This window comes from Pseudochaenichthys georgianus, chromosome 23 (genome assembly GCF_902827115.2).
Source record: "Pseudochaenichthys georgianus chromosome 23, fPseGeo1.2, whole genome shotgun sequence".
In the NCBI taxonomy this organism is placed as follows: domain Eukaryota; kingdom Metazoa; phylum Chordata; class Actinopteri; order Perciformes; family Channichthyidae; genus Pseudochaenichthys; species Pseudochaenichthys georgianus.
The window spans coordinates 10,834,167-10,850,227 of NC_047525.1; the positions used below are offsets into that span (position 1 = coordinate 10,834,167).

General features: G+C 39.4%; 1 protein-coding gene across 1 annotated transcript in view; it reads left to right on the forward strand.

The window, feature by feature from the left end:
• Window positions 1-12,761, forward strand: part of lhfpl3 (LHFPL tetraspan subfamily member 3) — a 48,419-nt gene extending 35,658 nt beyond the window's left edge. The window contains exons 2-4 of the mRNA XM_034075241.2: window positions 9,642-9,872; window positions 11,217-11,266; window positions 11,852-12,761. Coding sequence (XP_033931132.1) covers window positions 9,642-9,872; window positions 11,217-11,239 — 254 coding nt within the window. The 3' untranslated portion in view covers window positions 11,240-11,266; window positions 11,852-12,761. The remainder of the gene's footprint in view (window positions 1-9,641; window positions 9,873-11,216; window positions 11,267-11,851) is intronic.
• Window positions 12,762-16,061: the final 3,300 nt, after the last annotated feature.

The following is a 16,061-nucleotide window of genomic DNA, read 5'->3' on the forward strand; positions in this document are numbered from 1 at the left end:
TTTGGTTCAGAGGATAAAACACATACAACATTAATTCAACTCGATATTTGTTCACTTGAATTTCACTTTGAATGCTTGGATATTCTCAATGGGTGAATACATTTTTTTTAATAATAATAATTTAAAAAAAATAAAAATTACACCAAAGCTTTCTCAGGGTGGGCCAATGAGTGGCTATGCCACTGGTCAATGTTTCCACAGAGGTGACTGGTATCGTACAGCACTGAGACACGGATTTGAAAGTAGCATAATGACAGAGTTATGAGAAACATTCAATCGACAGATGAATGTGTACATCAGATTTCACAAGAGAGCATGGAACGTGTTGACTCTTGCATTACAAAACATTTCACTTGCACAGCTGCACCACCTTGGTTTTCTAAGCAGCATATGCAGACAGTCATAAATTAGGCAACCTGGAGCTTCTGGAGGCTCGCCTTATTAAACTTGACCCACAAGGGGGCAGTATAGAGAGGAGTACAATAAGCTCTAAAGAGGTTCACCTTAGCCTCATCTGAACACTAAGAGAATTTTCTAGCCAACATGTTAGCTTGTCTATATAAGACACGCCGCTGTCTATACATGTCATCATCATCAGCCTTTTCATCTGTGATGATGTGTCCAAGATACTTAGTGTTACAGCAAACAGACAGCACCTGTCCTGACAGAGAATGTTGGAAAACCAAGGTTCTTATCCCCTTTTGCTCTCCATTTCATTACAGCGCTCTTCTTAGCATTGTATTTAACATCAAATTTGACTCCATAATCAGAACACACATTTAGCAACTGTTGAAATCCAGCACTGCTAGGAGAAACAATAGCCAAATCATCGGCATACATAAGATGGTTTACAATCACATTACCAATCACACATCCTGTTTTACAGACACTTGATAGATCATTCATATAGAATAGATATTAAAAAGGCATGGTGAGAGGAGCCCCCCCTGGCAAACTCCATTACCAACACCAAATGGCGCAGAGACTGCATTCTCCTAATGAATGTATAGATCAAGTAACTGTTGAGAGAATTTGAGTCGGGATCAGGTTGTAGAAATCAGCCAGCACCATAGGCGGCGCGTGAGGCTCAGGTTTGGGAAGGCTAAATTCCTTTTTTTTACCTGACGCTGCCCGCCTCCGACGTCTATAGAAAAGAGATCAACTCAGTGAAAGCCCCGCCTGCTGAAAAATCAGAGCTCAGTGTGCGGAGTTTAAATCTATCAAGTCATATTACAGGATAAAGGAAATGCAGTTTAAACTGCTGTATGCAGAGAAGACGCCGACGTGTCGCACTTATCATTCATATCACATTCAATCAGATCATCGATCATATAATATCATAGCCTATATTATCTCCTTATCTGAGTCAGCTGAGCCGTATGTGGCCGTGCAACACTCAGTGTCACATACTGTAGCCTATGCAGAAGTATTATTTTAAGCAACACATTAGGTTGACGAAACACTCAACTCAAATGTAATTAAAGTCAGATCCACTCGTGTCTTAGATGGGGCAGTGATATCATAAAACTGTTACGCTTTCAAACACTCGGTAGTTTATTTATTTTTTAACCAGTAAAAAGACTGTATTCACCTTGCAGGTGGCTTGTATCCTGGATTATTATGTTTAAGTCATGGATGACTAATATTAGACAAATATGAACTTTAAAGTTCATATTTGTTTAGTATGTCAAGTATGTAAGTCAATCAATATTAGTTTACTTTTCATTAATGAAGTATGACGCTGCGCTGTCAGTACACTTGTCCCTGTTTGTGATTGGTCAAATGTTGCTAACCCCACCCCTTTCACGTGAACGCAACTGGTGAGAGAAGCCCTGGCTTGATTGACCGAGTTGATATTAACCAGCGTCGAGATCTCGTTTGTTAGGGTTAGTTTAGATAACTCAAACATATCCAGAGTTTTAACTGGCTTCGTAGTACAGGGCACAGGTGGCTGCATAGCAGTGCTAATGTAAAAGACACAAACATTACACATTATATTTTTATTTTACCAGGATGCAGTGACACAAATATTTGGGAAGGCTTAGCCTACAGCACCCGCCGCCCCTGGCCAGCACGGCAAGAAAACGTATAGTTAATACATATTTACCTTATGCATTTTTCGTTTTTATACACAGTGAAAGAAAATATATATTTAACCATATCATTTACTTTTTTTTGTCTTTGTGTATTTGTATATATAGACCCAAGGATTAATATCTGTTGTAAAACAAATAAACAAAAACGTACCAGCATGTTAATAATTGTCCACGTCCTTGTTGACAATCTTCACTGTGGAGACAGAAATCACCAAACCAACATTTTGATGCAGAATTCACTGGAATCGGATTAATTAGCCTTAAACCTATGGCAAAATATAATTAAATACAGCGATTAGTATAGAATATATATATATAGAACTCACATTTATGCGCCAAATTGTGAACATGTTGTCTTTTTTTTTTTTAAATACAAATTATTTTCAGCAACATACCGCTGCTTTAAACTGTGTCTCCCTTTGCTGTGAGCACATTGACCTCCAAACTCAGGAAGGCTGCAGGAAAGTCAATAGACTCTGTGCCTCCTGGGAAATGTAGGCGTAGGATATGGATTAGAGTGCTTTCACATCGATGCTGGTTATTATTACAGCCGCTTGTTGCTGCTTTTATTGGTACAACTGTGAGGGGCTGGGGGCGTTTAACTCATGGCCCAGACACCCATCATGCATCTGTCTACACTCTTTATCAGAGTTGGGTGTAACAATATTACTTTTGTCGGTAACGGAGTAGTGTAACGCGCTACTTTTATAATTCAGTACACGCGTTACTTCGTAACCTTAAATCAGTCATAATCACACTAACAGACAAGAGGGGTTTCCGCCGCAGGTTTATCGTAATCTGCGCGACTTGCGCGACATGGCTGAGTCAGCGATAACTTTCGAGGGGTGGAGGTATGCCCATTCTTTTGAGTTCGTCCGAAGAATAGACAGGAATGTGATGGTGAGGTTTTTAAAAAAAAAAAAAAATTCAAAAAATATCTGTTTTGCCGATAGCAGCTAGTTTGATGATCAGTCTTTATGTAAAACGTTATTAAATACAACTTTTCTGTGCACTTCACAGTTTGGTGAGGTGCAAACTGTGTCCAGGCCAGAAGCTGTTATCCACTGCTGTAAACACCACCTCAAACCTCAACAAACACCTGCAAAGAACACATGCTAAGGTGAAGCTAATAGCTAAGGACCCCCGAACCCAGAGATGTTGTGAGTGCGCCACCGCCGACTCCGAAGCAGCAACAATTAGAATTTGGAGGATCGGTAACCAAAGCAGAGATGGACAGGCTTGTAGCATCCTTCATAGTAGAGGAAATGTTGCCCATTTGCACAGTGGAATCACCATCGTTCAGAGATATACTGCGCAAAATACAGATAGCAGGAGACAGAGGACAGCCATGGTCAGGTAGGAAAACATTCAGGAGCTATCTGGATCAGTCTTATGCGACAATGGAAACTGACCTAAAGAGAACATTTGAAACTTTAGCAGTCTGCGTGATCTGCCTGTAGGGAGGGGCGGCCCGGCCCTGCGAGTAAAGTAACGAGTAAAGTAACGAGTAAAGTAACGAGTTACTTTATGTAGAGAGTAACGAAGTGTAATATATTACTTTTTTTTTTTTTTAAAGTAATATGTAATATATTACTTTTTTTTAGTAACGACCCCATCGCTGCTCTTTATCTACTCTCTCTGGATATGGTGCACACAAAGAGCAACAGGTGGGAAAATGGGGGAGAGGAGGGACACAAGTTTGACATTTCTGGAGATAATCTGTTTGCTTTATCTGCTGGCTGCTCACCTTGTGCCAACACTCTTTAGTACCTACATTTGTGAAGCCCCTGAATGCAGCAGTGGGATAACTAAGTAGCCTACTTTACTTAAGTACTGAGCCGTTTCTTCTCATGAAACTTCTACTCCATTATTTCAGAGGGTTATGTTTAGATTTTGCTCAATTAATCGTATTTCAATCGCAATTACGATTATGGCTTGCAACGATTACGAAAACAACGTAATCGAAATTAAAAAAAATCGTTTTATTTCGATTTTTTTTTTTTTATTATTATTATTACTTTTTTTTCCTTTTTCAGTTACTTAAAGTTCAGGTTAATCAACTGTTAAAAACATACTATTCACATTTCTTTCTCCAATAAATTGATGTTTTCAAAGCAAATGGATAATCGTTTTTAATAATCGTGATATCAATTATTGACCCAAATAATCAAGATTATGATTTTTGCCATAATCGAGCAGCCCTAGTTATGTTATACTACTATTAGGTGACAGTTTTACTTACTTGACAGACTCATCTTTAGGCAGAATTGTCCACAATGACATACAGAGCTCTCAGAGCTGTGAATCAGTTGCTGCCTGGACCAACTGTGAGTGTGACCACAGCATCAGTGCGTGTAGAAGAGAGCTCTCTAAAAACTCAGTCTGTCACTGTAATGAAGACAGCCGGACGCACGACATTGTGAAGCGTTGAAAATATCCTCTCTCCTTCTGCCTCCTCCCTCACCTGTCCGTCCTATTAAGGCTTTGCTGTCACCTAATCTCTTTCTGTTTTCTCTCTTCTATACATTTTTTATAAATAACAATATATATTTGATAGAATATTGTTTTTTTTCTTTTTCTGATTTGTGGATTATTCTTTTTATTTTTAAGTTTTATCCATACTGTTAGGGAATAATTTGCTTAGGTATTCAACCTTTGACACAGTTCATAGTTTTCTCCTTTCACTGTCTCTTTTCCCATGGCATAGTTCTACGGCCTTGGGTATAGCTGCTATCTCTCTTAAGGAGGGAGAGCTTGGGCGCATTGTTGAGGCTATGAAACAGCACAAGCCGCCATGAGGTTGGTTATTGTTCAGGGACATCTAGAGGCCTTTCTTTTTAGGAACATAAGTTCCCTGGCGCGCATTCTTTTCTGTGGACGACAGCTCTAGTTAAATTCAGGGTCCATATTTGTTTAGTCTCACTGATGAGGAATGTTGTCTATTACACTCTGAACTAGTTGAAACCTCGAACTACAGAAGACTTCTTCAGAATTGGTTTCGCATCCGCTGTGTCAACTCGTGGCTCAGCACATGTCTTGTGAATTCTCCCCGAAGCTCCAAATAAACCATCAGTGTTTGCCAGGGGCGTCGCCTGGACCTGGAAACATTCGGGGCTTAGCCCACAGTGCTACAGTCGAATTTTCTACTGCAAGACTCCCCACACACACATACACAATTGCGCCATCTGGTGTCACAAACGTGTGCCTGCATTGGATTTGTTACGGCAATGGATTGTGGGAGATTCTCATAGCACGTGAGGATCTCTTGAGGGTAAGGTGCCTGTATTATCTCGGTGGACAAAATGTATGTTTTTATTTTTATAAGGACAATAACGTACTGTTGTGTTTAGTTTAATGTTAATTGTTTAATGCTCACAGTCACAGCAACATGTTTTTGTGTGATTGGCTATTTGTTTTGATTTATCAACGTGATCATCAATAGCTAATCTGAGCACCAGAACCCAGCTCACGTGTCCTTTTATGCTGTCCATTGAAATGCAGGAAAGTAATCACCAGCTCTGAGTGATCTGTTGCCGAGGGGACACTACACCGGAGTTACATAAGCAGAGATAAAGTGCTATTTTGGGGGGAACTCACCTCCTCTAGGATCCCCCAGGAAGATTTTTTTTAAATGTTGAAGTTAAAAGCATCAATCTTGTGCACTTTGAGAGCAACATTAAGAGATATGGATACATCTCTCAACACCCATATGTAAAAAAAAAAAATCAAAGAATCAGAAACAGGTTTATTATTTAAAAACACTTCATTTTCCAATTAAATCATAAACTGTCAAATTATTAGAAGTTGTTAGTAATCAGATTAAACAGAAAAAGGGATGGAAGGAGGAAATAATAATCCCTCATCACTTGCTGTTTGCGGTTGAAATGATCTCTTTTGCTGGCCAAACATGCTGGATGGAAAGCAGTGATGTCTCCTTGCCTTGGCCCTGTATCTGCAGTCCCTAAATCAGTCATGTTACCCATTGACTCTTGTCTGTTCTGGTGTTCCTGTTCATTGTTGTCTCCATTGTCGTTCTTGCCTGTTGTATCTCCTTCTTGTGTGTCCCTTTCTCCTGGGGCCTGTACTACGAAGCTGGTTCAACCTAACCTGGATATGTTTGAGTTAGCCGGTTGGCCTAATCCAAAACATACGCGCTCTCGCTAAACGGTACTACGACGCGGGTTATCAAGTGGATCGCTCAAGCCAGCCGTGTCCTATCTAGTTAGGTGCGCGTTCACATGAAAGGGGTGGTATTTGGAGCATTCGACCAATCACAAAGATGGACAAGCATACTGACAGCGCAGCGTCATACTTCCTGAATGAAAAGTCAACTATAATATTAGACATATGAAGAAGTTAAACTTTAAACATCCATGACTTAAACACTTGATCCAGGATCAAAGCCACAGAGCTGCACCTGCAAGGTGAATACAGCTGGTAACAGAAAAAGTGTTTGAATGCGTACATTAACAGGTTTATGATATCACTGCCCCGTCTAAAACACGATCTGACTTTAATTACATTTGTCTCGAGTGTTTCGTCAACTTAATGTGTTGCTTAAAATAATACTTCTGCATACAGTATGTGACACTGAGTGTTGCACGGCCAGATACGGCTCAGCTGACTCAGATAAGAACATATATGATACATTATGAAGTGATATGCCGCGGACTGTACTTAATGTTACTCTGATCCGGTTACTTATGTCGTGGCAGATATTTAAGTAAGCTTTCTTAACGCTAATGTTATAATAGTCAGATTCCTCTGAAGATGGAGGTGATATTCTATTAATGTTCACGTTCACACAGTCGGTGATTTTTGCCGGCCGTCTTTCCTGCGACGGCAGCTTTTCTGTATTTCCTTTCTCCTGTAATATGACTTGATCGCTTTAAACTCCACACACTGAGCTCTGATTGGTCAGCAGGCAGTGCTTTCACTGAGTTGAGCTCTTAGCCTGCAACCTAACCTGGTCCTGACCAGGTTAGCCGCTAAGCATAAGTTACCATGGAGATCTAGCCTGCTAAAAAGAGAACCAGCTTCGTAGGACCGGAAAGCCGGAGTTTTCCCTAAATGTAGCCGGCTAAGCGAAAATCCTGCTTCGTAGTATACCCCCCTGTTCTCCTGTTTGGCTCAGCTGTGATGACTGTGTAGGTAAACACAAACAAGTATGTAAGTCAATCAGTTTCCAGCTCTGTCAAATAAATGAATTTCAAGATACACACATTTGTCTTCATTAAAATGAGTGTCACCACACTGTCACAAAATGTAATACTAACCAATTGAAAATAGTTAAATGTACATCTCTTGTAGATATCACTGTTAGAGTAGTTATCTGCCAATAGGACAGAATCATTCCTATACAAATGCAGTTTGAGTAATTCACTTAATATATTCACTTCACACTTTTAATATAGTCATTTTCACTTAATACTCTAATATAGTCATCTTTCTGCATTCAAAACTAAGGAAAGCTGTACAATTTGACATGCTAATGAAGAAAAAAGGCCTCCGACAATGCAGATACTTTTTTGATCATATCAATTTTAAGATGGGGGTCAAGGCTTAATATTTGGGAGCATAGTGTCCCTTGCCCCCTTTCAGGAGCCCCACTGGATTAGCTTTGATCTGAAAGCTTGTTAGCTGGCTGTCCATCTCATAATGTTCACATAGAAACTAGCTGTCAATAGGAAATATCAATCAGAAGAATTATAATTTCTTCTGATTGAAGAAAGCCCCGGATGCCTACCCCAGGCGACGCCCATGGTGTTTGCCATCAAAGTTCCAGCTCTCTCCGTGTCTCTCTGACTCCTGTCTCCATTGCTTCAGAAGTGTCCATCACACATACTTCATTTTGTTTTGTATGCCCTGTAACCAATTCAATTCTTAAAATGCAAATAAATAAATAACAACAAATATATATTTGATCCTGTTTCTCAAAGTAAACCTGCTTGTACTGCAACAGTTAGATCCTCTGCTGATACACATTATCCTCTGTGAATTTGTATTTGATTAACTATACTTAAAGTGGACCGATCATGCTATATTCGAATAATATATTGTAGGGCCATACCTATAAAATGTCTTTGAAGTTTTTCTTTCAAAATACCAAACAGACATGCATTTTAGCCATGCCTCATTTCGCTCTATTTGCTGTATTCCAGCCCTGTTTTGCAAGGGCTGATTCTGTGGCAAATGAGCTGCAGCTGACCACGAGGCACGAGTGTCATATTACCATGCTGTTATGCCACGCAACCTCTCATTCCCCTGATAGGTGCAGTTTCCCATATAGGTGGAGCTCCTTGTTTCTGACATCAGAGATATTTCAAATCTGGATCAGTCTGTATCAGATCCGTTGCAGCCCCGTTTTTAGAGATTTGGGTATGGAGGAAAAGAGAGAGGGTTGAGTTTTCTGACACTTGGTGAGTTCCCTGACACACCGGCGACACATATTCATGTATGAAAGACGTACAAAAGTGCATTTTGCATGATAGGTCCCCTTTAAATCTTAAACCCCACGGACCCGGTTCCGGGGCTGAAATCGCGTAATTTGCAGGAAACAACGTCTAAGGAACCTTAATATTTAATAAACTATGAATATTTTATATCCATATAACGAAAAAAAAAAAATTTAACTGATCTTTTTCATTTTTCCCCCCAAAAAAACCACACAATGCTAACACTGACCCTCTGAATTAGCCCCGAGCGAAAAATGCTAACCTATTACTGCACCGTTGGCTTACCTTCGTCTTTGTCTGGTCTAAACTGGTCTTCAATGGCATTAAAACGATAAAAACGAGGCTGTAGTTAATCAATAGGTTAATATATCCACTGTGTCCCCTTTGAAATGTTCTGATAATCCATGCGCAAAGACGCCACCTTTTTGTTTTTAACATGCGTGTGTGCGGGATGATTTCCCTTCGATTCTATTGGCTCTAATGGTCAGGAAGATATGTCACATGTCAAAATCGAGCAAGGGAGGCCAGAGATAAGGAAAATCCACCCAAATGGGCCCAGAAGAGGTTTTGCTAAATCTGTCTAAAAAGGTCAAATGTCACTTGTTTTGCATCAATCTTGATACAGGGTACTTATTATATGTTGTACTTTGGATTCCTAAACCCTTTAGTCTACTAACCCATCATCCAAGGTTAGTTTTCACTATAAGTACAAAATATTGTTTGGACGGACACTATAATTATAACACTACAGTTTTTTACCATGTTCAATCTGAATTTTCTTTAAAATAAAAAACATCTATATTGATTCTGACTTTTCTACATCCAACTCACAGGTTTATCATTACTTTGAGAAAAAAGATTATTAATTTAACCCTTTTTAGAAGGGAAGATATGGTCATTTGTTCTGGGAATATCATTTTCGAGCATGAAACCTGAAAAACAGGCTTGGAGCTTAACAGGTAAATTTGTCCTTGCATTTGCACTTCATACCAGGCACGCCTTATAGATTGAGGTTTGCAGAGTATCCCAAATGTAACATGAAGTCCCTTTCCAGCCCATTAAGCCCCTCGTCCCTCTCCCCCCACTGCAGGAACCGCTCTGGTCCTGGGCTGCTTGATCTACCCTGACGGCTGGGACAGTGACGAGGTGAAGCGGATGTGCGGCGAAGGGACGGACAAATACATGCTGGGGGCCTGCTCGGTGCGCTGGGCCTACATCCTGGCCATCATGGGCATCATGGACGCCCTCATCCTCTCCTTCCTGGCCTTCGTCCTGGGGAACCGGCAGGACGGTCTGATGTCTGACGAGCTGCTGGGGGAAAGTAAGAGAATAAAACCTTCATGGGTCATAACACAGAAGAGGACACAGAGTTTAGACGGTGCTGTAGCAAGCAAGGAGACTATTGTGTACAGTTTTCATGGTCAGGCTCTCAAAATCATCATGAAGTGGCATTTTAATCTCCAAAGGGACTGAGTAGACCAAGAAAAGCGGCAGTAATAGTGACGCAACAAATACATTACTTAAAATGACATTGGTTTTTTTTCAATTGTATATATTGTTAGAGGCCATTAAATGTTAACCATGACAGGAACCAAGGGAAAACACACAAAGCCTTACTCTTCTCCACTAGATGTGTTGCCATTTCAAATCGGAAACACCAAAAGATTGGTAGTACATTTTGTAATTAACAATAAAATAAAAGCTGTTGTGAATTAAAACCTGAAATGAGATTCAGGCTATTTTCCCTGAACTTATTAGAAAATCCATATGGCCTGAACGTGTGCTCCGAGTCTGAATTGTATTCCACTTTTGGCTCGATATTATAATTCTTCAAAGTTGTAATGCTCAAGTCCAGGCTAAGTCAGTGTTTTTTGAGTCAATGAGTTAAATGTGTGACTTGTATCCACACCTCTGCTATCATTTAGTGCTTAATAAGCCTTTCTAGTATGGCTCCGTACGTCAGCCAACAGCTTGAAATGGAAATCCTAATTTCCCACACTGAAATTATTCATTTAATGGTTGTAATACACCACCTGCTTGCTTCTTTTGGGCGAAATGACAACTGGACTCGGACCCAAAGAACATTAAAGGAGGCAGGGAGGAGAGGAGAATACTGATGAAGAAGGGCAGAGATGAGAAGCAATGAGAGGAGAGACGGAGACAGGAAGAAAAAAATGAATGAATTTACACCGATAGCAAGGGTTAATTGAAGACTGGGGACGCTGGACAGAGTCATGAATTACTAATGGCTGTTTATACAGCTTGCTGCCAGCCTGTCGAAATGAATCACAGCCACACTATCAGCCTGTTAGCTCCTATAGGCACAAAAGGCTAGGAGGAAGAAGCCATTATAAAGAGGGAAGGACAAGACGGAGAAGGATAATGAGCCGAGGAGGAGGGCGACAGATGTGCGCGAAGTATTGCAAATCAAAGTGAAACATGGGGGATTCATCAAACAGGAGATCAAGTTTAAATGGGATGTTTTCCTGTCTTGTCAATTAAGGAGAATGGATAGTGACACCTGTCCACAAACATCAATGTGTTTGTTTTAATTCATGCATCCTTTAGGGGGGAAGATGATTGATGTAACACTGCCACCTGCTGTTTAAGTAGATGGGTATCTATCCTGTCCATGCTGAATTGTTCTCTTTGTTTTTACCCACAGAGAGCGGCAATAACGCCATATAATACCTGGTGATGATCAAGCACAAAGAGGTAAGGATCATACTAAAGTTTTGGCAGATATGTTTAGTATCTCTGGAAAGTTCTTTTGATGATAGAATAGTGTTTGATTGGTTTCAACTGAGCTTGTTTGCAGAGTTGATCATTTCTGATCTAGCAGAACATATTTCCTGCAACCGCATGCTCTTAAAGCCATCTTTATTATCATTATAATTATCATAAACAGCAGCAGTAATCACAATCAATTCAAAATATGTATTCATAATCAGATCAAAAATAATCATCATGTAAAGACTTTGTTTATTTGGATTTTAACTTTTTTATAAATAAATCAGCACTTAAATAACAAAATAACAATAATTACGTATCCACTAATTATAATCACTTTGATGGTGGTAGATTTGGCATATCCAAATGTATTTGTGCAATAATTGGATGGTGTGTGTATGCGAGTACACCATGGGGCTTCCCCTTTATATTTTTCAAACCCATACAAAGCAAATATCTTTAAAGGCTTTATCAATGAACTAATGTGCAAACCAGAGGGAATGTCTGCTTTATATTGATTTTACACAACATGAATGCCAGCAGATTCTAAATAATTTCCTTTTGCTGCAGGTCTTGTTACCTAAACATGATGAAACTTCAGGATCCAGCATCTCTCCTGGTCCAACCTGTGGCTGGGAAGCAGAGCTGATGTGTGAGGAAAGAATAGGTCAAAGGTCAGGTCTGCCTGGAAGAGCCCACATCACTTTGGTGGAGACCAGGATGCCGGCTGTCTTCTCTGAAAGCCCCCCCCCCCCCCCCCCCCCCCCCCCCCTCTCTGTAAAACATCCTTCTCATTCATCTCACACTGCTCCTTTTTACAGGATGGATTCATAAAATAACTTTTTTAAGATTACCTGTGTTATGTCGCTGCATTATCTAACGTTCAGATTGACATGTTTGTCCGTTTGGATGAGAGGAAAGCGAAAAGGTGAAAAGGTTCAGGTGGAGAAGAAAATATTTAAAAGACTATTGAAGGACATATCAGCTCCCACACACCACGGAGCAACAGCTGCTTAAATAGATTAAAATCACAAGAAATGATCCAGTCTCTGACGGACAGAAATAAGGACTTAACAGACTTGAGGTCAGATCTTCTTTCTTATCAAGACAACACACTTTGTCCTGGTCTTTGACATAGAGTGAGGACTAAAGAAGATGCACTTGATAAACGGAACAGAAACAACAGTACTGCTTTGTTAAAAATAAATGTTTGATGTGATAAATTCAATGATAGTAATGTAAGGTGTTGCTAGTGACAACTTTGCAAAATGGATACTAAGTAGAAGAAAAAAACATGAATTGTATCAAGTCTAAAATATGTGTGTATGTTTATTATGTCCCTGTACATTGATTTGAAGTGTACACTTTGTGTCAAGCTATTGGTCCTTTATTAGTGTGTGCCATACAGTATCTTGTAATTTGACAGTATTGTGGAGTACTGAACATAAACTGAAGCTGGATACGGCTGTTTGTTACCTGCCATCTAGTTTCCTGGCGTTTTTTCAGTCTCACAGCTGAAGGCCATTTTATAACTAAACAAACATTGGTAAAGTTAGTTTTAGGTTGGATATCAAGACAGTGACAACACAAAGTGCTTCACAAAAACACATAGTATTGTTTCTATTTGTGAATTTTCTATCTCCCCCTTCCTGGTTAGTAATCAGTGTAACACATAGCTTTGTGATTAAAAATATATCTATATACACAGTATAGATTTTATAGTACGTTGAATATTTCCACAAAAAAAACACATAGTTTAGTATTTTGAAAAAAAGGACATGGTATAGAATGTCAAAAATATGCAATAAAAGGCATAGTAGAGCATGTCGAATATTTAAAAAAAAAAACGACACAGAATAGTATCTCGAATATTTCATTAAAAGTGACATAGTATAGAATGTCAAATATCAGAAAAAAAGGCATAGTATGTCGAATATCAGAAAAAAAAGCATCATAGTATAGTAAGTCTAAAATATGACAAAAAAGGCATAGTCTGTTATAGTATATAAAACGGCATTTGTCGAAAATAGCAGAACAAATTTGCAAAACACATAGTATGTCGATTATATTTATAAAAATAAACGACAGTCAAATGTCATATTTAATAAAAACAACATAGTATAGTGTCGAATATTTGCAAAGAAATGACATAGTATCAGTGGCAAGCCGTCAGGGCCCTTTAGGCCCTCTCTGATGGCCTAAGACAGTGGTTCCCAAACTTTTTCTTCTTTCTTTGGAGAAAAAAAAAAGTCGGGCCCCCCCCAACACAAGTCAGGCTCAGTGGCGGCGCCAGAGATTTATTTTGGGGGTGCTGTGGGGTAGCTTGACGTTTCATAGAGGGTGCTCAAACGGGTGCTACAGTGGAATTTCTACTGCAACAATCCCCACGCAAATACACAATGTACCCGCGACTGTTACAATAAAGGCTCGATATCAGCCAACGGCATATAGGTGTAAGCAGGGGTAAAGTGCTATTTTTATGGGTGGTGTGTGGACCTCACATAGGCAAGATTTATTTTTAAATATTGAAGTTAAATGCATCAATCTGGTGCACTTTGAGAGCAAAATTAAGAGATCTATACAGCTCTCAACACCCATTTGAAACAGACCTGTAAACAGATTTACTTTTTCTTTATGGATATTTTACAAATCACCCTTTTAAACTTTATTCTTTTTTTACTGTCATATAGTATTTCATACCTGTTTTTCATTTATTCTCATTTTTTTATAACTATAATGATCATATAAACGTGTGCGTAGAAAATAATTGTTTAACAAACCGCTTGAGACCCACTGAGATAACACTGAGGGAGTCCTTTAGCTCACTGAGTCTCTCAGTCTGACAGGAGAGGACTCTCCTCCACCTTGTTGTTGAAAAAACTCCTTATATCCGTTAGCATAGCTCGCTAGCACCAGAAGCTAACAACAATGATCTCCGGTACCGGTGCACTCTATCTCTCTCACTCGCGTACGCACACAAAATGGCTCGTTCCACACACACAGAGCCGAGCTTTAATGAAACAGAGACCCAGACGTAATAGTACTGAACTGTATCATATTATTTTTGAATCAATAATTTTTCAAGTTATGATCTTTTTTTATTTATTTTTTATAACCATTTTTCCTCCTGGTCTCTCGTGTCTCCCCTGTCATGGCTCTGTGCCCCCCACTTTGGGAACCACTGGCCTAAGATATTCTACAAAATAATATTTAAAAACATTACTTTTTTAAAATATTTGTTTAGTTATATTTTTCATTAGTTTTAACATTTCCAAATAAATAAATCCTTCGAATCTGCCTATTCAGTTTGTTTGAATGTGAAGGGTTAAATGAAAGAAGCTCGTCTCTGCGAAGACAGGAGCTGATTAATTCATAGAGGGCTCGGCCGCTATAGTAACTCAACGAGAGTAAAAAAGTCTAGCTATAAAAGTCACGGCTCGCCACTGCATAGTATAGTATGTTGAAAATATGCAAAAATAATTACAGTAGAATATGTCGAATATAAAAAAACGACATATTATGTTGAAAATATGACAACAAAATTCTAATTGTGCATAAAAGGCATAGTAGTATGTTGAAAATAAAATATACAACATAGTATAGCATATCGAAAATATGCAAATATATATAATATGAAATAAAATCTGAAGTACAATTGCAACTAAGTGCATTATAATTTAAAAGGTGAAACTACACAGTGTGTAGAGTGAATTATTTCAAGTGTTTTTTGTTTTAATCTTACGGTGGCCATGAAGTGCAAGACACCACAGCATTTCAGAAAACACTACAGCATTTCACAAAACACCACAGCATTTCAGAAAACACCACAGCATTTCAGAAAACGCCGCAGCATTTCACAAAACACCACAGCATTTCACATTGGACGGAAAGGGTATTCCTTTAGGGAGAACACTTCTTGTTTGTGATTGGACAGAGCAGCCAGAGAAGCACTGCTGTGATTGGTTGTTTTTGCTGCCAGTCAACAAATGACGCTTCGTGATTGGTCAACACCCGACAGCGAAATATGTCCCAACCATGGTCCCACAACATATGGTCCCAACACATCAGCCGTTAGCACACACTCAGATCTAACAGCTCCTCATATCTGTTCAGAAACTGGACAAAAGTTAAACAAGTACAAACCACAGGCTGTCTATGCCATGGCCAATACAGTCGCTGCTTTATTTATGTCTGTATGATGTTGTGAGTGTGGACGGAGCAGCTACAGGTTAGTTTAGCCTGATGAATCCGATTCAGAAAACACGCATTTTAAAAGCTTTTCGCCTGCCGTCTTGTCTGCAGACTTGTCAAAGCGTTAATTCATGGTTTTTACTAACTGTTATCAGTATGTAGTTACTTCGGCATCACTTTGAAACGTGTATTACAATTAAATCACGGAAAATATGTTCATTTTGTTGTAGGATTTACATGGAGATACGCCCCGTCCCCTCTCCAGCGCCTCTTGTTTGAATGACAGCATTGACAGGAGCAAACACAGCTGACAGCCGCGGTGAAACTCGAGCGATTAGAGCGATGCGAATATTGGGTGGTCTACCATAGTATTTACATGGAGATAAGCCCCTTAAAAACCATGAGTTAATAAAGCATTAATTCTGTGTTTACTCCTGTCATTCAAACAAGACGCTGGAGAGGGGGCGGGCCGTATCTCCATGTAAATCGGAATCAGATCCATCAGGCTAAACTAACCTGTTGCTGCTCCGTCCACACTCACAACAACGTCATACAGACATAAATAAAGCAGCGACTGTATTCACCATGA